Genomic DNA, 24,798 nt, shown 5'->3' with positions numbered 1-24,798 from the left:
GATTTAGATTTGTAAGGTTGGTCCATTAGCACTATCTGATTTTTAAAACTAAAAGTCATTGTCAGGTTGGAAATTTTCTGGTCCCCCTCAACTCGCCTTGGTCTTATTGTTTTGGACCGCCAGCCTAATAATCCCACCACACGCCACAAGGAGTAGTAGCTAGTAAATTTATAGGCCAAAACTAGAAGCCAATAACAAATTGATGTACTATTATGATACACAATTTAATAGCGGTATTAATAGTGAATATTTGAAAATAATAATATCAATACTAAAGAGGCATTCAATAATAGGCTGTATATATTCAAACTCTTGTAATAATATTAATTGACATTAGCTGGCTGTGTAGAAGCAAAGGACGAAAACATTAATGTTGACAGTTGTAGGTTCCTTATGTTTCCTTTCCAAATGGGAGAAACTCCTATGTTGGACTATGCCTATATAATACCACCATTAGGATATATCATGAGAAATATCAACCACAAGGAAAGCCACGGTAGAGAAAAGAAATAGGACAACATTTCTGATGGCAATTATGAAGAACAATACAAGGGCCCTATGCTTGGTAGTTCTTCTGATGTCTGCCACTTTTTCATGTCATGCAACTGGGAGAAACGAAGGTACACTCATTTGTTTATGTTGGTCCAATTTTGAAGAAATATACACAAACCTTGATTTTGTAGACAATTTTGAGTAACCCTTGCATTTTATACTATATATCCATAGCCTAATCTATATGGGTTGCTCTACTTCGTCGTGTGTAGGTACGACTGCATGGAGAGCTTTGTGTGGAGATTTTAAGATATGCGAGAACCCAACGGTGAACAATGTTAATATTTGCAGACTTAACTGTGAATGGTCTGGTTACATCTTCGATGACAGCTACTGCGACCGTGGTAAGTGTTGTTGCGCATTGACACCGCCAAGGAAATGATGGGTACTACGATGTGCCAAAAGTTTGGGCTTGTAAGATATGGTGAATTTCAATAAAGTATACAAGTTGATCTTGATTTGAATATGCAACTCCATGATTTTACCATGAAGTCGTTATTCAGGTTCATTTGATAGTGTGAACGGGTTTGCTAAATCTCAGTCACCTGAGAATTCCCTAGCACTCAGTTGACATCTACAAGATTTTATTGCATTGGATGAACAAATTAGTACAACATGCTAAATATTTTGTGGTCTTATGAACAAATTTGGAAAACCAATTGACATTTAGCTGGAACTAAACATCTCACTAGCTCAGCCTAGTGAAATAAACCAATTTTCTCTTGACCTACGAAAGTGAACTCCAATATATTGTAATATGAAATATATTTTGACAATTTAATTTTACACATATAAATAGTGCACACTTGTTTGAAAGTAATAAAATGTGTTAAAAGCCCAAAAAAATGACGGACCCACTCTGAGTGATCTTCATGCAGCTGCCCTGTCCCTCTGTCTCCTCATAGTGCTGCTATACAAAGCTTATTGCGAGCGCTAAAAGGAGCGTTGCCCACATCTTGCATAGACAAGGCCCAAAGATCTCCCACGCTTATTCATTTGTACGGTCATGATCGTACAAATTGTAGTTTTTTCTCATCTCCTCTTCATTTTACTTTAAGATTCTTAACTAATTTAGATGGTATTTATTGAAAAGGGTTTACAATTTTGAAGATTTTTTTTGTGAATTTCAGAAAAATATTATGAATTGAAAACTGTTCATAAATTTGACAAATGTTCTTAAATTTAAACAATTTTAGCAATTTGCAAGATATTCCCAAAATTGAAAACAATTCATGAAATCAAAAACTTGAATAAATGTTCATCAATTAGAAAAGAAATAAAGAATTTATTTTTTATGAGTTTTAAAACTGATCATCCTTCCGAAAAATGTTAACGATTTTCAGAAATGTTTGTGAATCTAAAATAATAATTGATAATTAAAAAATCTCCACGAGTCCAAAAAATGTTCCGAAATTTGATAAATGATCGCAAATTCAAAAGAATGTTCATGGATGTGAAAACGTTCAAAATTTTAAAAAGGTTCGCGTATAGAAAAATATTCACAAATTCAGAAAATGTTGGAGAATTTAAAAAATGCTTGGTGATTGATTTTTTTTGAAGCTAAAAAATATTCGAAATTGAAATAATCATGAATTCGAAAAATGATCATAATTATTTTCAATTCTTCATGTATTAAAAAATAAAGAATGAAAACCTGAAAAATGAAGAAAAAATCCCAATACCAGATGGAAGGTTGTACATATTTCCAAAAATCATGGTGAACCAAACACTGATTTTTACGTAGGCATAAAAAATAGCCAGTTGTTGTGTTTACTAGGCCTTAGCCCGCGTCGGATCACCCATGGGCGATTTCCTAAAACAATGGTGACAGTGGCTGAAAGTTATGTAAATATAAGAAGACAACTAGTTGTTGTGTTTACTAGGCCATGGCCTGCTTCGGGTCGTGTGTAGGCGATCGATCGCAAAGCTGGCAGCGGACGATCTGTAGCATTTGCAATCCCGTGAGGTCAGGAGCAGGAGCTCGAGAAAGGAAGCTCTTGTTCGGCGCTCTGAGCGTCGGTAAACGCTACTGGTGCTCGCATGCGACGCCTGGCGGGCTGGCCCAACAACATGCTGAAAAGAAAAACGCGAAGAAAAAAAGTTGACAGTAATATTGCGAGAAGGAGCAATCAAACTCAACATACTGCGTTAACCATTTGACCGACCTCGCCATGTTGTTTACTACCACGAAACAATAGCGTTTGATCTTTTTTTATCTCCGTTTGATATTTTAATAGTACATATAACATATACTCCATATAGCCAGTTTAAATTATATGAAAAAAGAAAACGTAAACTTGAAAAGGACTTCACAAAAATATGGAGAAAAAAAAACCTGAACTTGAAAAAAGATCAAAATTTTAAAAGTTCATCGATTTGGAAAGAATTTTTATCAACTTTGAGCACGGAGCGTAGCAGTGAGGTAATAACACCCCAGGTACCCTAACTTGCACCCAATGTGATGATCTAGTCCCAAACTTGCAAAACTAGACCAAGTCATACCCCAACTTGCATGCAATGTAATGTTTTAGTCCCAGGCCAATGAGAACTCGCCAATTGGCTGCCAAGTGGCTGGGCCGGTCAGCGCGGGCATATTTGCACAAAACCCCCTGCCGTTTCTCTGATTCAACCCGCAGTATCCCCCCACCTGAACTAAATCTGTCGGAGGAATCCACTTCACGTCCGGTCCAGATCCAGCTCCACTCGTTCCCCATCTGCCCCCTTGCCCCCTCAGCTCCAGCATCAGCTTCTCCACGCCGCCAGCAAGCTCGCCCTCGCCGTCCAGCTCACCGCCGCCGTCCAGGTCGCCCCCATGGTATCTTGGAGTGAAGGATCGAGCTTGTCGTTCGACGGCTACTCTGTGACAAGCGAGGTTAGTTCTTGACTATGTCTCTGGCAGTTAGGTTGGGTAGAAGTAGAGTGCACTAGTTCTTGGGAGTGGTTTCTCACTACATTGAGAGATGACCTTAACATCACAAATACTGCTCCTTTCACTATTTTGAGTGACAAGCAGAAAGGTTTGATCAATGCTGTGCAAAAAATCTGGCCAGATGCTGAGCATAGGTTTTGTGTTAGGCATATTTATCAGAATTTCAATGAGAAGCACAAAGGAGAGCAACTGAAGCAAGATCTGTGGGCCATTGCAAGAGCACCAAATAGGGTTAAGTGGAGCCAAAACTGTGAGAAAATGGATGGACACAGTGCAGCTGCTTTCCACTGGACTGAAAGACTTGATCCAAAGACATGGTGTAAATCATTTTTTAGTGTCTTTCCCAAGTGTGATATTCTGCTGAACAATAACTCTGAAGTATTTAACAGCTACATTCTGGAGGGCAGAGAGATGCCAGTGTTGTCCATGTTGGAATACATCTTTTACAAGATCATGCAAAGGCTAGTGAGTAAACAGAGAGAGGTCATAGAGAAGTGGGCAGGGCAGAGAATATGCCCAAAGATCAAGAAGAAACTAGACAAGAACACTGAATTTGCTGCTAATTGCCATGTCTCTGAAGCTGGCCAACAATTGTTCAGAGTTCAGTCTGGTAACTCTAGTTATACAGTTGACTTGTGCTTGCACACTTGTGATTGCAGGAGATGGCAGCTCTCTGGAGTACCATGTGGCCATAGTATAGCATGCTGCAGGGAGGAGAGAATTGACCCAGAGACAATGGTTCATGACTGCTACAGTGTGGAGAATTATCTGAAAGCATATGGATACACTCTAGTTCCACTTAGAGATCCAAAACATTGGGAGAAACAGAATGGAGACAAAGTATATCCACCAGTTTTCACTAAACAGTTGGGAAGGCCAAAGAAAAACAGGAAGAAAACACCAGAAGAGAAGAGAAGCAGGAATGGTGTTAGATATCTGAACAAAAAAGGTGTGACAATGCACTGCTCAATTTGCGGTAGAGCTGACCACAATAGGAAAGGGCACTACAGGTGGCAGGAAGCACTAATTGCAGAAGGAGTAGAGCTTGTTGATGATAACTATGATGATCCAACATTTCTTCAGGTATGCTTTTGTTGCATCTCATTTTGCACAGTTGGCTCTAATGCATGAACTCCCTAAAATGAGCTTCTCTGAACATCTTTCTTTGCAGAACATCTTTCCAAACAGGCCAGATCCTAGGTTGGATCCTACTGAGTCACCAACTAGTATGGTTTTTAACATGGCCAGCAGGGACAGAGCAAGAAGACCTCCTCAAAGGGTCCATGACCCACTGCCTGAGCTCTCTTCATTTGTTTCTGCTGCTGGGGCTGAAATACCACAACCCAGGGTGACTACAGAAATGAATATTGCTAGGCAGACAAGGGCAAGAACTGTAGCTGACATTGCAAGAGGAAAGAAAAGGAGAGGCAGAGGAGAGGTGCATCCAAATGCAAGAAGAGGAGGGGGAGCAAGTGCAGTCTCAGCTCCAGGAAGAGGTGCAAGGGCAGATGCAGGGTCATGAGAGGGAGCAAGGGCAGATGCAGGGTCAGGAGAGGGAGAGGAGCAAATGCAGGTGCTGGGAGAGGGAGAGGAGCAATTCCAGAAGTTGGGAGAGGAACAGGAGGCCAAGCAGGTGAGAGGGCATGGTGGCTGATGTTTGGAGATGACATTGCCAGTCATATTCCTGACCTAAATGCTCCTCCTGATGATTTTCCTGCTACCTGATCTACTGGCAGTTGTCAGCCACCATTTTTTGACAAGGCCTATACTTATGTAACTTATAAACTGGCCTTTTTTTGTTATGTCAAACTGTGGCATAAGTTGCCTCATTTTTTGTGGCAAAATGTGGCATATATTGCCTACTTATTTGGATGGCAAACCATGGCATACATTGCCCTTTTTGTAATTAAATATTATAATTAAGAGTTAACTGAATGTTGGAAGATATGTGAATTTTGCAACATATCTGAATGTTGCTGTTCATTGAATTTTTCTTGTTCACTGAAAAAAAACTTGAAAAATTGTTTTGGATTAGAGCTTGTTCACTGAAAAAAAACTTGAAAAATTGTTTTGGAGTGAATATTGCTACTGTTAATTAAAAAGAATTTTTGAAAAAAATTGTTTGTCCTGGGCATCGAACCCACGACCTATGGATAGCTAACTTAACTGCATTGCCAGTGTTATAGTAATAGTGATTTGTTTAAATGGTGCCACACACTGTAGATAAGCAGACCCACGAGTTCTGAATTTAGCTGAATTTTGTTGTGTTAACAGAAGTGAATTTTGCTGCTTTTTACTGAAAATAAACTTTATAAAATGTTGTGGAGTGAATACTGCTTATGTTAACTTAATACTTATCTATTTTGGAATGAATACTGCTGTTGTTAATTAAAAAGATTTTTTATAAAAAAATATTTGTCCTAGGCATCGAACCCAGAACCTGTGGATAGCAAACCTAACTGCATTGCCAGTGTGATAGTAGTAGTGATTTGTTTAGGTAATGCCACACACTATAGTTAAGCAGACCCATCGTTCCACTAGCTCGGTCGCTCCGCCGATTCGGTTTCCTAGGCCTTTAAAGCCAACAACTCACTTCACTAGCTCAACTCCACTCAACTCCACCGTGCTCCCAGTCCACCCACGTCGCACCTCGCTCCTCGGACTCCCCGCTACCCCGCTCCACCAAGAAAACCCCCGCCGCCGCCGCTGCCATGGACAACACCCCCGCATGGCAGAGGGCCATCGAGGATCTGGCCAGCGACGACGACGCGCTCCGCGCGGACCTGAAGGAGATAGCAAGATGGTTCCCCTCCGGCCAGATGCTCCTCCACCACGCGCGCGGCCTCGTAAGATCATGACTGATGACGAGAAGCGTCGCGCCATGCCCGCACCTGGCGTCGCTCCGGTCCTGGTCTTGCGCTTCGCAATGACCGAGACGCGGTCGGACGATCCGAGGCAGCGCGCGCGGTGGTGGATGTACCGCTCCGCCACCACCCCGTCGCCGCACCCGGATCCGTTCCGCGTTGCCTCTAGGATGTAGCGCGTCGACGACGTCATCCTCGCTCTCCCCGCGCCGGTCAACACAGCCTACTGGAACCGCTTCAACCCCGACCTGCTCGTCCACGACGACGTCTCCGACATCCAATCCTCCGACGACGACGAATCCTACTCCGACGACTCCGACTCTGACTCTGGCTACATGCCAGATAGCAAGTCTTCAGGCGAGGAGGACATAGAGATGGTCGTGCTATCTGACGACGAGCCGGACGACGTTGTGATGCTGGCTCCCGTCGTCGACGGCAATGAGGGCGACAGGGAGCTCCCCATTGACGTGGACCTGCTGCCAGAGGTCCCTGACATTGTGAAGCAAGAGGTGGTGGAGGAGGTGCTAGCGGAGGTGGTGGACGGGCAAGCACGGGAAGGATCAAAGAAGAGGAAGAAGCCGACGAAGATTCCAGTTTCAGGGGAGGTGCGCCGCTCCCAGCGTCTGAAGCAGCTGAAGAACTGAAGACTGCTGAATGTAGTTAGGTATGCTCAGTAGCATATAAGTTAGCATATCAGTTAGTATTTAGGTGTGCATCACTTACTTCTGAGCACATAAGTTATCTGTAGTTTCGAATGGGCAACTTTTGCTGCATGTGGAGGGTGAAGGAGATCTTAGTTTGAGCTACTTTTGGTCTGTGTTGAACTACTGCTGCAACTGCATGTGGGTTGAACTTATGCTGCAAGTACCTAAGTTATATGTATGTTGCTTTCATATGTTGTTGTTCCTGTTGTTAGTTGAATATGCTGCTTTTGGTATATGTTGGTTTCATATGTTGTTGATGCTGTTGTTAGTTGTATATGTTGCTACAAAATGCTGTTGTTTAGTTAAAGTGAGTTTACTGAAAAAAAATTCAAATTCAGTGATATAAATTCAGTTAAACTTACTGAATACAAATAAAAATTCAGTTAAGCAACTACAGTTAAACTTAGTGACTACAAATACAAATTCAGTTAAAAGGAGTTTACTGAATACAAATTCAGTTAAACTTACTGAATACAAATTAGCTGGCCCACAATAATGGGTCGGGTTGGGTTTTTGACTAATATTAACCTAGGACAATGGTATGGGATTTTGACTTTTGTGCCTAATATTAGCCTATAAAAATTGGCTTGTTTTTAATTTACAGCCTAATATTAGCCCACAGTAATGACATACCAGCCACCCACCACCAAGATTTACCTACCACCCCCCCTCTTACTGCTATATAAAGCACACCCAAAACCAAATGGCACAACCAGCAGTCAAAGGCCAATTCCTCTCTTCTCCTCCCCCCCAGACGCCAGAGAGAACCCTAGGAGGACATGGATCCTGGAGAGGTAGTAGATGCAGAAGAGGTACCCAGTGTAGCTAGGCGTAGAGAGGCAAGAAGGATGCAGAGAAGGCAACTAGCTGAGAGAATCCTTGCAGCACGCAACCGCAAGGATGTTCAGCAGTTCCTAGAGGCATTCCCACCTGGATCAAACCCTACTGATGATGAGATCATCTACTGGGCAAGGAGGAGGGCTAATCTCCATCCCTTCTTCTTCTCAAGCTCTTGCTTTAGGTCAGAAACAGCAAGTCTTGCATTGCCCAACTCAGTAATTGCCTGCTCCTTGTCAGCCACCATCTTAGCAAAATCTAGTTTAAAAAACCTCAGATCTTTTTCCATCTTTTCTTTCTCTCTCACAACCCTAAGATTTTCTTCAGCAAGATGTAAATTCTCACTGATCCTTAACTTGTTCTCATCATCATACATGCCCCAAACCCTAGCTAAACTCATCTTCAGAGTGGCGGGCCATTCAGGGTCAATCCACTCCACAAAGTTGCATTTAGGTGATCCCTACCAAATAACAAAGAAAACAACTTTAGATAAATGACAATCTTGGAGCACTATTGATTCAGTTAAATTTATTTAAATAAAGTTAGGTTCACTTAACTCATTTAAATTCATTTAGGTTCACTTAACTTCATTTCAATTCAGTTAAGTTAATTTAAATTCAGTTAAGTTCAGAAAACAACAAGCTGTTAACTGAAGATGCACTCCTCCACACTCTTATACAAATCACTTAACACATTGAAAGTTTGAAAAATTAACTGGAGATCTACTAACCTTTTGTGCACAAGCAAGATATCTCCTCCCACTGTCAACTGATTCAAAAGACACAAACTTCTCACAGACATCTTCATGTTCACATCTAGCTGCAAGATCTGTAGCAAGGCCTCTCCACTCAGAGCAGAAAATGGTGGCAGGAGCAGGAGCCTACAACATTGTTTACAACATATTCTAGTCAGCAAAGAGGCATGCATCATCTATGCTGAAATAGTCAAGAACATACACCCTTCCCATTTGTGCTCAATCCCTAACTGCCAGAGACATAGTCAAGAACTAACCTCACTTGTCACAGAGTAGCCGTCGGACGATGAGCTCGATCCTTCACTCCAAGATACCATGGGGGCGACCTGGACGGCGGCGGTGAGCTGGACGGCGGGGGCGAGCTTGCTGGCGGCGTGGAGAAGCTGATGCTGGAGCTGAGGGGGCAAGGGGGCAGATGGGGAATGAGTGGAGCTGGATCTGGACCGGACGTGAAGTGGATTCCTCCGACAGATTTAATTCAGGTGGGGGGATACTGCGGGTTGAATCAGAGAAACGGCAGGGGGTTTTGTGCAAATATGCCCGCACTGACCGGCCCAGCCACTTGGCAGCCAATTGGCGAGTTCTCATTGGCCTGGGACTAAAACATCACATTGGATGCAAGTTGGAGTATGGCTTGGTCTAGTTTTACAAGTTTGGAACTAGATCATCACATTGGGTGCAAGTTAGGGTACCTGGAGTGCTATTACCTCTTCTTCATCATGGCTCAAATGAGCAGAGCATCGTCCGCGGTGTTGGGTTGGGACTTGGGAGGAGTTCTATTCTGTTAGCAGGATTTGACTTTTGTCTCATGGCTCTGCTCGTGCAATGGCAAAGTGGCAATTGCAGTGGAGGCGTAGCTTTGGAGGGAAGTTTGGCAGACTTTCCCGTCTGCACGAACAAACAAACGTGACCTCTGATGAGATTCGATTAGCCAAAACAGAGCAGAGCACGCCGTTCCCATGTACGCTCTCTCGATCCATCCATCTCCCCAACTTATTCTTCTTCTCCCTCCTCAATCATGGCTTGCTTGGGCCGTCACGCATGCACGAACCGATCCGATCGATCTCGTGCATGCGTACGCGCGTATCGCCATTGCGTAGCCACCCAAATGATTCGAGAACGATCCATCCGCGTATGTGGTCAGGCTCGGCTGGTGATTGGACTGTGTAAGAGCATCTCCAACAGACGCGCAACGCGCGGCGCGTAAAAAATAAAAAAAAACGTTCACAGCACATTGTTTATGCGAGTTTTTGCGCGCCGCAGAGTGCTGGCTCCAGCGACCACTGCAAAATAGAGCGCGCGCAAGCCGCTTAAGCAGACGTGCTATATTCGTTCTCTTTTCTACTATGACTTAATACACATATACGCATAGATAGATAAAAACAATAGGTAGATAGATTAACATGATAGATAAATAGTACATATATAGATTAATAAACGATAGTAGATAAAAAACAACACATAGATAGTGCGTTGATAGTTTTCAAGCTTCCTCCTAGACAGATTAAAAAACTACTCGTTCTCCTCCTCCTTCGACTCGGACTCCACCTTGGTTATGTCCTCCTCCGACGTCACAATGACGGCGTCAAGGTACCGCTCGTCTTCAGAGTCCCAGGACGACGCTGCTCCTAACTTGATGTTGAACTCAGCGGCCGCCTTCTGCGTATGCCGGTCCTCGCGATAGGCGGCTCGCTGCGCTCTTCTCTCCTCCCTCTTCGTCATCCTTTGCATGAAGAACTGCTGCTCGTTGATGACGTCCCGCGGGAAGCGTTGGCGCCACAACATCATGGCTTCCTCGTCCATCTCGGTGAGGCTGAGACGGCGCTCTCGCATTCGGTTCTCGCGACGATCCTCGTCGGTGAGAAGCCGCGTGGGAGGCGCCAGCTCCTGCGCCATCTCCCGTGTCGGCACCGCCGGAAAGTTCATGTTCCGGCGGGGCCGCCGAAGGCGCCACGCCACCGTGTCGTACGCGCGGGCGGTCTCGAAGGTGCCGAGGCCGAGGCGCACGTCGTCGGACTGAATATCGGCGGAGAAGGCGCCGGACGGGCGCGCGCGGACGCCGCGGTAGCCCGAAGCTCCCCGGCGGCGCGGCGACATGGTGGCGCGGTGCTGGCGCGTCGACGACGAGGCGAGAAAGCGGCAGAGAGAGCGAGGAGAAAGCGGCAGATGGCACGTGACGAGATGGAGAGCGATAGAAGGGCGCGTGGCAGGTACTGCATTTTATAGGCGCGCCGGACGCCGCGCGCCAAAATTAGCGCGCGGCCGGCCGCTTTTTCCCCGCGCTTGTAATCTGTTCCCGCGCGCCTGAGTTTTTCGTCTCCGCTAGAGCGCGCGAAACCGTCCCGCGCGCACTAAAATTGCATTTTGTCCCGCGCGTGTTTTTGCGGCCACCGTTGGAGATGCTCTAAACACATGACATTTACAGCCACGAAATGAACAAAATGGGCCACCAAACCTCGCTTTTAGCCGGGCGATGCTCGTGTCTTGACGCTTTGTAATCCGGTTTCGTACGCCTAAGCCGACCGAGCGATCAGTGTATGGCCCATCGTCGTCGCCGCCGTCGACCGCCATGTTTCCGCGGTGGTTGGGCGCGTCGCCGTCTCGCCGATCCTCCTCGATCCCACCGCCGTCATGGACGTACGTACTACAGGTCCAACGTTGTTGCCGCCGGTCCGGCCTCTGCGTTCTGTTGCATGCCAACGTCCTCTTGTTGTTCTCCTCTTTTAATAATGCCTATGCACCGACCCTTGGCAATTTGATTGCAGGCAAATGGCGCTTGACAGTGCGTTGGTTTACTGAAGTTGGTGTCATGTTAGTGTCGGTTTCAGTTAGATCAGGGATATAATGTCCTGGAATTACGACGGAAAGTTGATGTGGAATCTAAGCCCCGATTGGTCCAAACCGTGATGGATGGATCGACCTGAAGTATGCAGCGCTTTAAGTTGTGTCTTCCCAAAGCCAAGAAAAGGAGCGCTTCCGGTAGTGCCTGTAATCATCATCATCATGCTTACCACAAACAACAGTCTATCAGATCCAACAGCCGCCCGGCCGTCCCTCTGACATGCGGGCCCAGGAAGCCGGCCGGCCCCACACGCCAGTCGCGGCTGGTCTCTAGTTCGCCAGGCCTTGCGCAAGCTTTACTGTTACTCAAAAGCAGAGAAGAGAGAGGGAGAGGGTGGGAAAAGATGCATGGTGTGTGTGTGGAGGTGCGGTGGTTGCTTGGAGCCTCTGCAATATTTTGCGACCGGCGTTCGGTGCGCTTTCGAGCTATTTCGCCGTGATCTCGATGGCCGACCCTCCCCCCTTTATATACGGCCGGCCGCCGCGATCCCTCCTCAGCCTCACCGCACCACCGCAGCGCCTGCCACCGACGACAAGCACGCTCCCCTACCGCCTCCTACCGCCAGCGCCATGGCCTGCAGCTGCTGCGCTCAAGGGGTGGTGTTCAACGCCAACGTGATCCGGAACAGCGCGCTGGAGGACGGGCTCGCCGGGTGGGCGCCGCTGGGGGCATGCACGGAGCTGTCGGTGCAGCACGAGGAGCCGGAGAAGGTGCCCACGGAGACCATCAACGACGTGGAGGACGGGTACAGGCCCAGCGGCAGGTACATTCTGGCGACCGGCCGCGGGGGCGAGGAGGACGGCCTCTGCCAGGCGATCCCGGCTGGCGCGCTCAAGCCCCGCGTCACCTACCGGGTGGCCGGTTGGATCGGCCTCGGCGACGGCGCCGCCGGGGAGCACGCGGTGCGCGTCAACATTCGCGTGGACGGTGAGGACGAGGAGTGCGCGCTGGTGGTCGAGGGCGGCGCGGTGTGCGCCGAGGCCGGCAAGTGGACGGAGATCAAGGGCGTGTTCCGGCTCAAGGCGAGTCCGGCGTCCGGCGCCGCGGTGCACGTTCAGGGCGCGCCCGCCGGCGTCGACGTGAAGGTGATGGATCTCCAGGTGTTCGCCACGGACCGCAAGGCCCGGTTCAAGAAGCTCCGGAAGAAGACTGACAAGGTGAGTCAGCTCTCACATCGCCACCATCTAACTAACACTCCAAACTGAAAACGATTTACTACTACTATATTTTTCTATGGGTTTTGGTAAGCTAGCTTGGCACCAAACTGCATAAATGTATGTACTGGCACGGCGGCACCAAACTCACGACACATGTCAGTTTCGGTTGACACGTAACGCAATGACTCACGCGCACCGTGCTTGTTGCACGTACGTAGGTGCGGAAGCGCGACGTGGTGCTCAAGTTCGCCGGCGCCGGGGCGTCGTCGGCGGTGTCGGGGGCGTCGATCCGGGTGATGCAGATGGACACGAGCTTCGCGTTCGGCGCGTGCATCAACCCGGCGGTGATCCAGGAGCCGGCGTTCGTCGACTACTTCACCAAGCACTTCGACTGGGCGGTGTTCGAGAACGAGCTCAAGTGGTACCACACGGAGGCGGTGCAGGGGCAGCTCAACTACACCGACCCCGACGCGCTGCTCGACTTCTGCGACCGCCACGGCAAGCCCGTGCGGGGGCACTGCATCTTCTGGGCCGTCGACCGCATGGTGCAGAAGTGGGTCAAGGACCTGCCCACCGACCAGCTCACCGCCGCCGTCCAGGGCCGGCTGACAAGCCTCCTCACCCGCTACGCCGGCCGGTTCCCGCACTACGACGTCAACAACGAGATGCTCCACGGCACCTTCTTCCAGGACCGCCTCGGCGACGACGTCAACGCCTTCATGTTCAAGGAGACGGCCAGGCTCGACCCCGGCGCCGCCCTCTTCGTCAACGACTACAACGTCGAGGGCGGCGGCGACCCCAACGCCACCCCGGAGAAGTACATCGCGCAGGTCAACGCGCTCATGGAGAAGGGCGCCCCCGTGGGCGGCATCGGGCTGCAGGGCCACGTCACCAACCCCGCCGGCGAGATCATCTGCGACGCGCTCGACAAGCTCGCCACCACCGACCTCCCCGTCTGGCTCACCGAGCTGGACGTGTGCGAGTCCGACGTCTGCCTCCGCGCCGAGGACCTGGAGGTGGTGCTCCGGGAGGCGTACGCGCACCCGGCCGTGGAGGGCGTCGTGCTCTGGGGGTTCATGCAGGGGCACATGTGGCGCCAGGACGCCTGCCTCGTCAACTCCGACGGCACCATCAACGACGCCGGCCAAAGGTTCATCAACCTGCGGCAGGAGTGGACGTCGCACGCGCGCGGGAAGATCGACAGCGACGGCAACTTCAAGTTCAGGGGGTACCACGGCTCGTACGTCGTGCAGCTCGCGACGGCCACGGGGAAGATGCACAAGGCCTTCAGCGTCGACAAGGGGGACACACCTCTCGTGCTGGACATGGACGTGTGACAACGGTTACCTACTACGGTTATTATATCCGAGTATAGTTATACTACTGATACTAATACACACATACAACCACACATTAATTTGATCTAATGGGATCAGCAAAGGAATTGTACCACATGCACCAACTATAGTTTTGCATTTCTACATTTGGGTATATATTGTACTTACGAGAGAGAGTAATTATGGTATTGTATTGGTAAAAGTTAATGGAAATGAATGAATAAAATTGACGAGCTAGTAATTCATCATTTTATAGAAATAAGGTTCCTAAATCTCAGTCAACTGAGACTTAATCAAGTCTCAGTCAATGCTATATTTATGAGATTTTACATGCAAATCCTTGCAATTTTTTTTTATGCAATACCACTTGACCGAGACTTGGTTAAGTCTCAGTCAACTGAGATCTAGTCACGCCCTTATAGAAAATGGTACCGAATGCTTTCCCTCCTTTCCAAGAAAAAAGGTAGGCTTCATACGCTTCATTCCTAGGGTAATGTTATTCAACGAATGTTTGTTGGGGCTGCATGGAAAAACGGTTGTTTTTCAAGGCAATTTATGTGTTGGAAGCATGACAATTCTTTCAAGCCAACACAACAATTTTCGCATCAAAATCCATTGTTTGGCAGAAGTTTCCATGTGTTTTGAACAAAATTGCCAAGCATTTTTGAAGAATTTATCATAAAAGACATTCGCAATTTCCATGCCTTACAACAAACTTTCGCTGGCTAGTGGGGTCCCATTTTTGATATAGACTAGTTTTGTTGTCGTGAAAACAGCGAAATAATAGGGTGACAAGGTGTGTATTGTATGTTGAAAAGCTTGACACATTTTAAAGTAGGCTTCATCTTTTCTGTGGACTGCGACCTACTCCTATATTAGAAGGCGATGAGGGAAGAGCTCGACGAGTGGCACGACAACAAGGCAAGGCCACTTTGAGATTCTCTTCACAAGAGAAGTGCCACACTCACGGCTCGAGTCCAAAAGACAAGGCTAATCCACTTCTTTCGTTGATCCAGGCCTTTCAAAGTACCTCGAACCCTGAACCCCGACTCCAATTCCTTTGAAAGGACTCTTGGGGGGAGCAATCCACTTGGTTTTGTTTTATTTTACAAGGAGCACTACAAATATTGTTGGTTAACAAAAATGCGTGTGCACGCGCGCGTGCGCGCGCACACACACACACACCTTAAAAAAGAATCAATGAATTATTTTTGTGCATTTTTTCTTTTTAGTTGGGTGCAGGTGCACCAGGAGCCAAAACACTTCCTCTCATTGTCCAGTAGTACTATACAACATCAAGACTAAGAATGCACCACAAAAAGCGGCCATTCGGAACTAAAAAGAAGCAAGTATGCAAACAAAACCAATTAAGACACGCTCAACAACATAATCAATGTGATATATATGTGAGAGGCTTTTACAACACATGTTGTAAATAATGCAACATGAGAATCATAATTAGTAGTGGGATTATAATTGATAAATAAAAAATATTTAACACCCAAAATTGACACATATGTAATCTAAAATAATTAAAACCACGTGCCGTTCGCTATTCAGTCAATACAACATTGAGATCGATGAGAGTAGAGTTGTTTCAGACGATCGGTAGAAGCCATCTGCCTGATCATTATTTACCAGAGCGAAGGACTACATATCTTGGCGTTTTCTTTGTGTATGCATAGGTGTCGATGAACTTGATGCTACAAAAGTTAAGCTTTCCATCGGAGAAGTCATGGCCACCTAATTAGCTTTCTAAATATGTATAAGTAGTATTATAAGAAAATAGTTTGAATGGGAACAAGAAAAGAAATAGCCCAATCACTCCCGAGCACGATTTATTATTTCTCACCAAATCGCTATCCTCTAGTTTAAGGTTACTATTTGTGTTAATTTTGTATTACACTTAGCAAAATTATCGACATAATAATGGGCTAAATATTAATATAAGAATATTAAAATTACACTATGTTTTTTCTAACATTGCAAATATTTTTTCTTCAAATTTGAAACATATTTTCCAATCAAACTATTCGGATTCTTTTCTTTTTAAGGCATGCATGGCACCTTGAAACCTCGTTGCTAAATCAACTTTCCTTATATCATAGAAACTAATACTTTTTATGACACCATAGACCAATTTGTTGTATGTATATATATGTGTATTCACATCTCTTTAGTATCCTTAAATGTCTAATTAATACATTGACAGTGGTTTCCAGAGTACATGTGTATATATATTTGGTTAAGTAGATAAGTTTCAGAGTTGCCTAAAAAAAGATAAGTTTGAGAGTCTGCAAGGTTTCTACGACGAGGTTTGTCACTGAATCATGGGGATTTCTCATTTATTGGTTCTCTCATGGTCATATATTTATTTCACGATCATGTGTTCAATGGTCAACTCGCATTACTGGTGACCCTTTGAGATCCGGTTTGGATTGCAGAAAGTCCCCTTAGCTTTTTCCCAAGGAGTGACCCTGGGTATCGGACCCATGGGAGGAAGCACTCTATGAAATAGATTCAAACAAGTTATGGTTCGCACAAAATGTTCCAATCTTTAACCAGAACTTTAACAACCTTTTGGATGTAAACAATGTTAGGGAAATAGGCAAGGGTACGAGAACTTAACTCACAACCTTGTATTTATGCTTGGGATCTCATCTTGATACTACACATGGACCTAAAAGACACCCGTTACGATGTGATCACAACGCGGTGAACGGGGGGTTGTGTCCAAAGTATGTCATGGCCGGTACACGTCCTACATCAAGAGTCAGTTGTCCGACCGCAGCCCCTTACAGTCGTGCGGGGTTTCCCGGTTATTAAGAATTACTTCAGACAAGATCATTGGGCATTTAATGACTACACATCATTTAGGCTGGTTGTAATGGGGAGTATCATATACTAGTATCATGCATATGATACTAGTCTATGATACTACATCCTTAATGCATAGTATCATATGTTGGTATCATAGAGAACTACATTTATTGCCATGCATGACACAAAGTAGCACATCATTTAATATGATATTGTATCATGATATGATACTCAAGCCTCTCTTTCTTCATTTAATTCTATGCCACCTCATCAAAATTGCTTAGTTGGCATGCATGATACTACCTATGATACTCCCGTTACGGGCAGCGTTATCCCCAAGGAGAGATATTCCTTTTGCTTCCGATACATTACAAAACCAAGAAGAGACATAGCATCCCCATGAATCAACACATGACCACTATGCCAATTTCCTCATTGTCATTTTGTTCTGTTTTCTGGTTCCCGTGTTCCGATATTTCTGTGAACACCACCGGGACAGACCTGCACACACAAAAAACTGACCCACATAACAAACTAGGGAAGCACCACCTTCTACATGTCCCGTCGATGACATCATGAAGCATCACTGGATCGAGGACGAGATGGGGAGGACTTATTCCACGTCAATGACGACGCCATCATTTCACCACCCATGAACTGAGACCAAACCTTTGAGTTAAACCTAACCCTACCACCAGAACGAAGCAACGTGATCCGTGGCTGTGGATTCTCTGCCTTGCTGTGGCAAAGGCAGGGAGGAACAGTGCCTCTACCTTTCCCCAACTTTTACTCGTTGGATCGAGAACAGACCGCCTAGATCTAGCGCAACAGGACCACTAAAACAGTGATACGAACAGTGCACGCGCTACAGTGTTGTATGAACAGTGCACATGCTACAATGTTGTATGAACAGTGCATGCGCTACAGTGATTTGCTCGCTCTGGACTACCAGCTTTTGATCCAATGGCTCTCCCAGCTAAGGTAGAGGCGGCCTTGCTGAAGGGAAGTCGGAGGATCCGCGCCGGTGATCCCTGCCCTCTCCCGCTGCCAAACAAAGAGGGGGCCACGGGGTTTCTGGCGGGGAAGGCAGGAAAGATACATCGGGAGCCTCCACCCTACGCCTAGATTACGAGGGAGCAGGGGACGTAACACTTTGTAGCCCACGTTTCATCTTGATCCCGATAGAATCCATGACTTGAAATCATATTGGTGTAACTCTCAGTTTTATCATAACCTTTTCTGATCGTGGTTTCATTTTCTTCGATCTATTGTACGGCCTTTGGTCAATCAGTAAAGTTGTATCATCATTCTTAAAAACATAGGAATAATTTTAAAGACCATCCAACAGGTCAAATAAAGTAAAATGTAAATTTAAGTTTGGGTCCATAAATTTCGATATTAAAATTTTTGAACTACAACTTTTTTTCCGAATAAAAACAATTTTAGGAACCGGTTCAGTAAATTTTGACCGTGCACCAAATTATAATCTCATTTGGCCTACCCATAGCCGGCCCTCATCACATCCTCACAAAATATGTGCCCACACAGTGAACCAAGGCCCTTCTAGACGTGTTTTTGTTTCTGAAAAAGGCATGAGGTCACGTGAACATGCCCATTCATTCAAAGGGCCCTCCTCCCAACACTAGCCGCCCCTCCTCCTCACCCCCTCCCTTCTTTCCTTCCTCACCGCCGCCTGAGGCAACCGCCGAGCAATCCCGGGGCGCCAAGGATGGTGGCGGCGGGGCCTCGGTTGCCCTGCCTCTGCATGGGGAACCCCGGATCTGGAGCGGCGACTCCATTGGTAAGGCACGGCCGGCTAGCAGGCGTGCGAGTGGTGGATCTAGCGTCCCGATCGCGCGGGCGGCGGGATCCGGTGGTCATTGGTGGCCGGCGGCGGTCGGTGCGGCGATCTGGTGCCTTCCCTCCTTCCCTGTTCGGGCCGCGCTTCATCTTGGTCGCCGGTTCTGTACAGGAGGCGCTGGTGGTGGCGGGGATCTAGTTTGGGCGAAATCCCTGGCCGGCCATGACCGGCCGCGCCGACGGCGACGCCTAAGGGCGCCGTTCCCCTCCTTGGAGGCGTCGGTATGGACTGATCTCCTCACTTCTCCTTCCCCTAGGTCTCCCGGGCGAAAGCCCTAACTTCGTTGGGCGGCGGCGGCGCTCACGGCGCCTTTCCCTTCTTGAAGGCGCCGCTTTAGGAACCTTGGGATTGGGGGCGCTTGTGGGTGGTGGGCGACGGCGGTGGTGCGGCCCTATCCTAGCATGGATTTACGTCCGTTGCTTGGAGATGGACTCACGTAGGTGGAGGTCATCGTCTGACGTTGTGGTGGCGTCAATGGCGGAGGACCTGCCAAGGCTCGCGTAGGTGGAGGTCGTCGTTTGGCGTCGATGACGGAGGACCTGCCAAGGTTGTCACCTTAATCTGCTCTGAAGATGGACCAGTGGAAGATGGCGGCGATGACACATGTGAGTGCGTCGGACCGGTTTGAGCCCCGGACCCGGCAGATGGCTCGGTCGAGGCCTCCGACTTTAGATGTTAGGCTTAGGTGAGAGGTCTGGGTATGTGACCCAGCTTGCACATCTTCATCATTTGGATAGGAATAGTGATAGATGTTGCCAAGATGGCGGATTCAGGCATATTATTGTTTTTACTTTGTAAGATACTCGAGAATAATCAATAAGATGGCCGCATGCATCTCCCAAATGCAGAGGCCGGGGGTCATCCTCCTTTTCTAAAAAAAAACCGAGATATGATATATAAGAGGGAATAGCTTAGCTAGCATCTGTTCAAACGTCTTTTGAGACACAGAGATGCATGTTCGACGACGCAAGGAAAAGATTTATTGAGCAAGATACGAAGTTAGTATTACGATTTTGCGGATGCATGCACGCACGATCGATCCGTCGTTCGCCGCATATTAATTGCTCATGGACGTGTTTCCATGCTTTTGAAGCAATCCAGGTCAGGATATCCATGCATGCATTACGGCCGGTGCTCAATTTCGTGGGTCGGCATGCGTGCTGAGGAGCCTGCTTGTGCCGTCAAGATTCGAGAACGGACGTCACAGATCACCCAGGAGTCCATGGCCATGCATGCCTCGGCCGATGTTCGTAGCTTCACGCCATGGTTTGCGACTTACTTAGATATACTGTTCGTTCAAAGTCCAAACGGCGATCTGAAAGAGGAAACGCCCATCACGTATGTCATTGGACGGTTGCGAGTAAGCACGCCTCCAATGGTGAAACACTCCGTTCACATTCCACAAAAGTAAAAGGATCTCTTGCTAGATCTAAGACGTAGTACGTATATTATATCTTCTAGACCAGAGTAGCTAGTAGTACCATCATCATCATGTGTTGAAGTGTTCAAAAAATCATCATGCATGTGTTAAAAGGATATATGTACTTAGGAAAACTTTCAAAAGGTACACATGCGTACGGGCTGCTAGCTTAATTAGGCTCTTAATTATGCATATGGGGCGGCAAATCAAAGTGGAAGTTCCCATCACGTATGCATGCATGTAATAATGGGGCGGCTGCGAGTAGTAGTCCTAGAATGATGAAACACTATGTTCATATTTCACAAAGCAGAAGGTTCTCTTGCTAGATATAAGACACACATTATATATTAGTACCTTCCTACCAAAATATAAGATGTTTTTAGGCTAGTTTAGTGTACGGAGTACGAAGGAAGTGTCTTCTACTACTAGCTAGTACTACCTCTGTCCTGATTTATTAGTCCCCTTTATATTTGTGCCAAATTTTAACTAAAGATTTAACTAACAAAATATTAATACATGTCATCAAAAATTATATCTTTGGATTTATATTTCAACATAGTTTCTAATTATATTATTTTTTGTCAAATGCATTAACATTTTGATAGTTAAATTTAAGTTCAAAATTTGAGGTCAAACAGGACGGAGGTAGTACTGGTGGATGTACCACCATCATCATCATGTATTCATGTGTTGAAAGCGCACGAGTATGTAGAAAGAACTTTCACAAATTACATTTGTACGGCTCTTCATTAGCTCGTAGGCCGTCACGTATATGCAAATATACTACTCGTGCTGCTATGCATTTGCGTGTGCCTACCAACCACCGAAGGAAGGATCGATTGACCGACTTTTACTCCAAATGGTGATACGCTCTGTTCATATTTCTTGAAGTAAGAGGAGAGGAGTTATGTTAAAAAAAAAGTAAGAGGAGTCCTCTTGCTATAGGAGTATCTTGTACAGTGGCTAGTGCAACTAGACGTACAATTATCATGTGTCAAAAGCACATGTGTAGTTCAAAAGAACTCCCAAAAAAGCACATGTGTACGGGCTGGTTGCTACTCCTAAGTTGTGCACATATAATACGACTATTGCTATGCATTTGCGTGTGCGTGTGCCTGCCAACGCCCGAAGGAAAGGAAGGATTGATCAACTTCTACTCCTCCGAAAGCCAAGAAAAGGATCGGAGTTGGGAGATGCTTGGATTTTGCTAATGATCATAACCCTAACAAAAAGTAATAATCATGAAGCTAATAATCAGCTAGCTGACCTAGATGATAGATCAACCTACTCCCCCGAGACACGGTCACGAAAAGCGGGCCCGCATGTCAGCGGCACGACCCGGCAAACCGGCCTGATTGACTAATCTTGCATTGCCCAAACTTGAGTGTTGTACAAAAGATAGGAGGAAAGATACGAGTTAGGTAGCCGAGATTGGCCATGGCACGGGGAGCTTTCATTCCCTACAGCTAGCAACGGGCTTCGGCCACCTTTCTGCCCTGTCCCATGGATGTGGATCGCCGGCCAAACTGACAGACCAACATAACATGGATCTAGAACTCGCTCGCCCTATAAATTGCCACCCTGCGTGCCTCTCATCCCTCCTCACTTACCATCCAAACACCATCATAGCAGCAGCAACAACAACAGCAACAACAACGCACACGTTTGGCGCTGCGCACACATCGACCGCGTGGTTGAGAGACGTTGTCCCTCCGGTTCGTCGACATGGCATTCGCTGAGGTATGTGACATGTTGTCATGTCTATCTGCTCTTCTCTCATGCATGATTGCAATACTTCAAAATGCCGCCAAGGCCTAGTCTCCTGGCTGGTCTAGTTTATATGATTGCAATACCAATGTTCACGCACATCATGGAAGCTTGGACTGAAAATGGCATGGGCTTTATGTGTTTTGTTGCGTGTTGGTATCGTCCCTGTAAATTTCAGTAGATTTTGTCGCAAACTTGAGCAGTTTTGCGTGAATTTGCTGGACAAGATGTGGGCTCCAAGCTAATCATGCATCTTCATCCGCCGGTTGTTTTCCGATCAATCAGTTCCTTCTTTAAAGCCAAGCAACTGATCGAGCAAGCTAGCGACCGATATGATATGATATCATCCCCAACAAATCGTTACACATGTTGTCTGTGCGTGTGCAGGAGGAGCTGGCGCTTGCAATGAAGCTCAGGGCGGACGGCGGCAGCAGCACGGAGGAAGAGTCGTCCATCGCCATGAAGCTGACGGAGGACGGCGGCAGCGAAGACGAGGAGGAGGAGCCTGCCCTCCCTGTGAACCTGCTCGAGCACCGTGGCGGCTCCTGCTCGGAGTTGGCTGACGGCGGCCTAGGCGGCTGGGCATCGACCGGCTCGAGCACGCTCTCGGTGCACCACGACCACGCGCCGCCTCCGCTCTCGGCCACGGCGGAGGACGTGCCGTGCGCGCACAGGCGGAAGCCGAGCGGCCGGTACGTCCTCGCCGCGCACCGGGCGGACGAGAAGGACGGCCTATGCCGGGAGATGCCTTGCGCGCCCAAGCCCAAGGTCACGTACCGGGTGGCCGGCTGGGTTGCCCTGGAGGGTGGCCCCAGCGCGGACGGCGGCCACCCCGTGCACGTCGAGGTCCGCACGCACGACGGCGCGCGGGTCGGCGGCGGCGTGCTGGTGGCCGAGCCGGGGAAGTGGGCCGAGATCAAGGGCGCGTTCCGGGTCGACGAGCACCCGCGCCACGCCGAGGTTTACGTCCATGGCCCGCCGGCCGGGGTGGACATCAAGGTCATGGACATGCGCGTGTGCGCCGTGGACAAGATCGCAAGGCTCAGGCACCTCAGGAAGAAGACGGACAAGGTACGTGTGACCAAACAAGTTTGTGTATATCAACAAAATATTATCTTTTCGATTTATAAACCTTTTTTGTTTTGAAACTTTTGAATGCTAGTTTGAAACTTTGTCACAGGAATAATGACATAGGCAACATGACGCGCGCGACAGATTTTTGATGAAACAGAATTGCATTGCATTCTACTCAAGCGCATGCAAAAACTATGGCCTGCAAGGCTGGATTTAGATAATCATTTTCTACGTGTTGGCTGCAGGTGCGCAAGCGTGATGTGGTGCTCAAGTTCAACCCGCGGTCGGAGGACGGGGCCGACGCCGATGCGGCGGCGGCGGCCGTGAAGGGCGCGTCCATCCGCGTGGTGCAGGTGGAGAACAGCTTCCCGATCGGCGCGTGCATCAGCAAGTCGTCCATCCAGAACCCGGCGTTCGTCGACTTCTTCACCAAGCACTTCGACTGGGCGGTGCTGGAGAACGAGCTCAAGTGGTATTACACGGAGGCGGTGCAAGGGCAGGTGAGCTACGCCGACGCCGACGAGCTCATCGCCTTCTGCGACCGGCTCAAGAAGCCGGTGCGCGGGCACTGCATCTTCTGGGCCGTGGAGAACTCGGTGCAGCCGTGGGTCCGCGCCCTCAACACCGACCAGCTCAGGGCCGCCGTTGAGTCCCGCATCCGGGGCCTCGTCTCCCGCTACAGCGGCCGCTTCCCGCACTACGAGGTGAACAACGAGATGCTCCACGGCGCCTTCTTCCGGCAGCGCCTCGGCGACGACATCGACGCGCACATGTTCCGCGAGACGGCGGCGATCGACCCGGCGCCGGCGCTGTTCGTCAACGACTACAACGTGGAGAGCGCCAACGACCCCAACGCGACGCCGGAGAAGTACGTGGCGCTGATCACCGACCTGCAGAGGCGCGGCGCGGCCGTGGGCGGGATCGGGGTGCAGGGCCACGTGACGTACCCGGTGGGCGACGTCATCTGCGACGCGCTGGACAAGCTGGCGGCGACGGAGCTCCCCGTGTGGATCACGGAGCTGGACGTGTCGGCGGCGGACGAGGCGGTGCGCGCCGACGACCTGGAGGTGGTGCTGCGGGAGGCGTTCGCGCACCCGGCCGTGGAGGGGATCATGCTCTGGGGGTTCATGCAGGGCCACATGTGGCGCTCCCACGGCCAGCTCGTCAACGCCGACGGCACGATCAGCCAGGCCGGGAACAGGTTCATGGGGCTCCGGCAGGAGTGGACGTCGCACGCGCGCGGGAAGGTGGACGCCAACGGCCACTTCAAGTTCAGGGGGTTCCACGGCAAGTACGTCGTGGAGCTGGCCGCTGGCGCCGGCGGGAAGCAGGTCAGGCGCGCGTTCGACGTTCACAAGGGGGACGAGCCGCTCGTCGTGGACATGAACCTCTGATGGTGAGCCCACTCCACACCGACGGGGTCCTTGCTCTTGCGTTGCTGAGTCGGTGGTGATACACGTGGACATGTACGTACGTACTCCAGCATATTGCCTATGAGTATATATATGGGATCGGGGCTATGAGTAGCTAGCTATATAGTGGGGCCGTTAAGATTACATTTTGCCATTAGGCAGGATTGATTCAGACTCACACGTACCGTATTGTAATTTGTAGTAATGTCTTAGATATGGATTGCAGTAAATAAATGTGGATTTGTCGATTTACCGTGTTACTCCTACGAGCAAGGTTAAGAACAAAGCCCGCTGCTGGGTATATACCAATGCCACGGCACCCTCTTTTGTTTTGTTGCCCTCAATTAAATTGGCCCCTATTTCTTGATGCGAATTCGGAATTTGACGTTCTTTGGCTCGCTCGATTCATACGAACAACACAGATCCAATTCTGATAATAGATCTTGATTTTGACGACTTTGGGAAAAT

At 48.2% G+C, this 24,798-nt stretch overlaps 2 protein-coding genes and 1 long non-coding RNA gene across 3 annotated transcripts; all 3 read left to right on the top strand.

Annotated features, from left to right (window-relative positions):
- The first annotated feature begins 459 nt into the window (after positions 1-459).
- On the top strand, positions 460-1,016 carry LOC119271017. Its single transcript, XR_005134398.1, has 2 exons — positions 460-620; positions 765-1,016. It is a non-coding gene; the product is annotated as an uncharacterized LOC119271017 (long non-coding RNA).
- A 10,810-nt stretch (positions 1,017-11,826) lies between these two features.
- LOC119266761 (endo-1,4-beta-xylanase 1-like) lies at positions 11,827-14,217 on the top strand. The gene is made up of 2 exons (XM_037548044.1): positions 11,827-12,639; positions 12,858-14,217. Exons 1-2 carry the CDS (start codon positions 11,830-11,832, stop codon positions 13,974-13,976), a joined length of 1,929 nt encoding a protein of 642 aa, XP_037403941.1. The 5' UTR covers positions 11,827-11,829; the 3' UTR covers positions 13,977-14,217.
- Positions 14,218-21,648: 7,431 nt separating this feature from the next.
- Positions 21,649-24,590, top strand: LOC119266760 (endo-1,4-beta-xylanase 1-like). The gene is made up of 3 exons (XM_037548043.1): positions 21,649-21,817; positions 22,232-22,915; positions 23,164-24,590. Exons 1-3 carry the CDS (start codon positions 21,803-21,805, stop codon positions 24,310-24,312), a joined length of 1,848 nt encoding a protein of 615 aa, XP_037403940.1. The 5' UTR covers positions 21,649-21,802; the 3' UTR covers positions 24,313-24,590.
- The last annotated feature ends 208 nt before the right edge of the window (positions 24,591-24,798 follow it).

The sequence above is a fragment of the Triticum dicoccoides genome, chromosome 3A (genome assembly GCF_002162155.2).
Source record: "Triticum dicoccoides isolate Atlit2015 ecotype Zavitan chromosome 3A, WEW_v2.0, whole genome shotgun sequence".
NCBI lineage: Eukaryota > Viridiplantae > Streptophyta > Magnoliopsida > Poales > Poaceae > Triticum > Triticum dicoccoides.
Note: the sequence above shows the minus strand (reverse complement) of the source record. Positions and strands in the feature narration are given on the sequence as shown.

Excerpts from the sequence above, each read along its gene's own strand:
- LOC119266760 (XM_037548043.1), top strand. Across the intron at positions 22,916-23,163 it reads TCAGGAAGAAGACGGACAAG|GTGCGCAAGCGTGATGTGGT; the intron begins GTACGTGTGACC and ends TGTTGGCTGCAG.
- LOC119266761 (XM_037548044.1), top strand. The coding sequence starts at position 11,830 with ATGGTGTGTGTGTGGAGGTGCGGTGGTTGCTTGGAGCCTCTGCAATAT. Across the intron at positions 12,640-12,857 it reads TCCGGAAGAAGACTGACAAG|GTGCGGAAGCGCGACGTGGT; the intron begins GTGAGTCAGCTC and ends GCACGTACGTAG.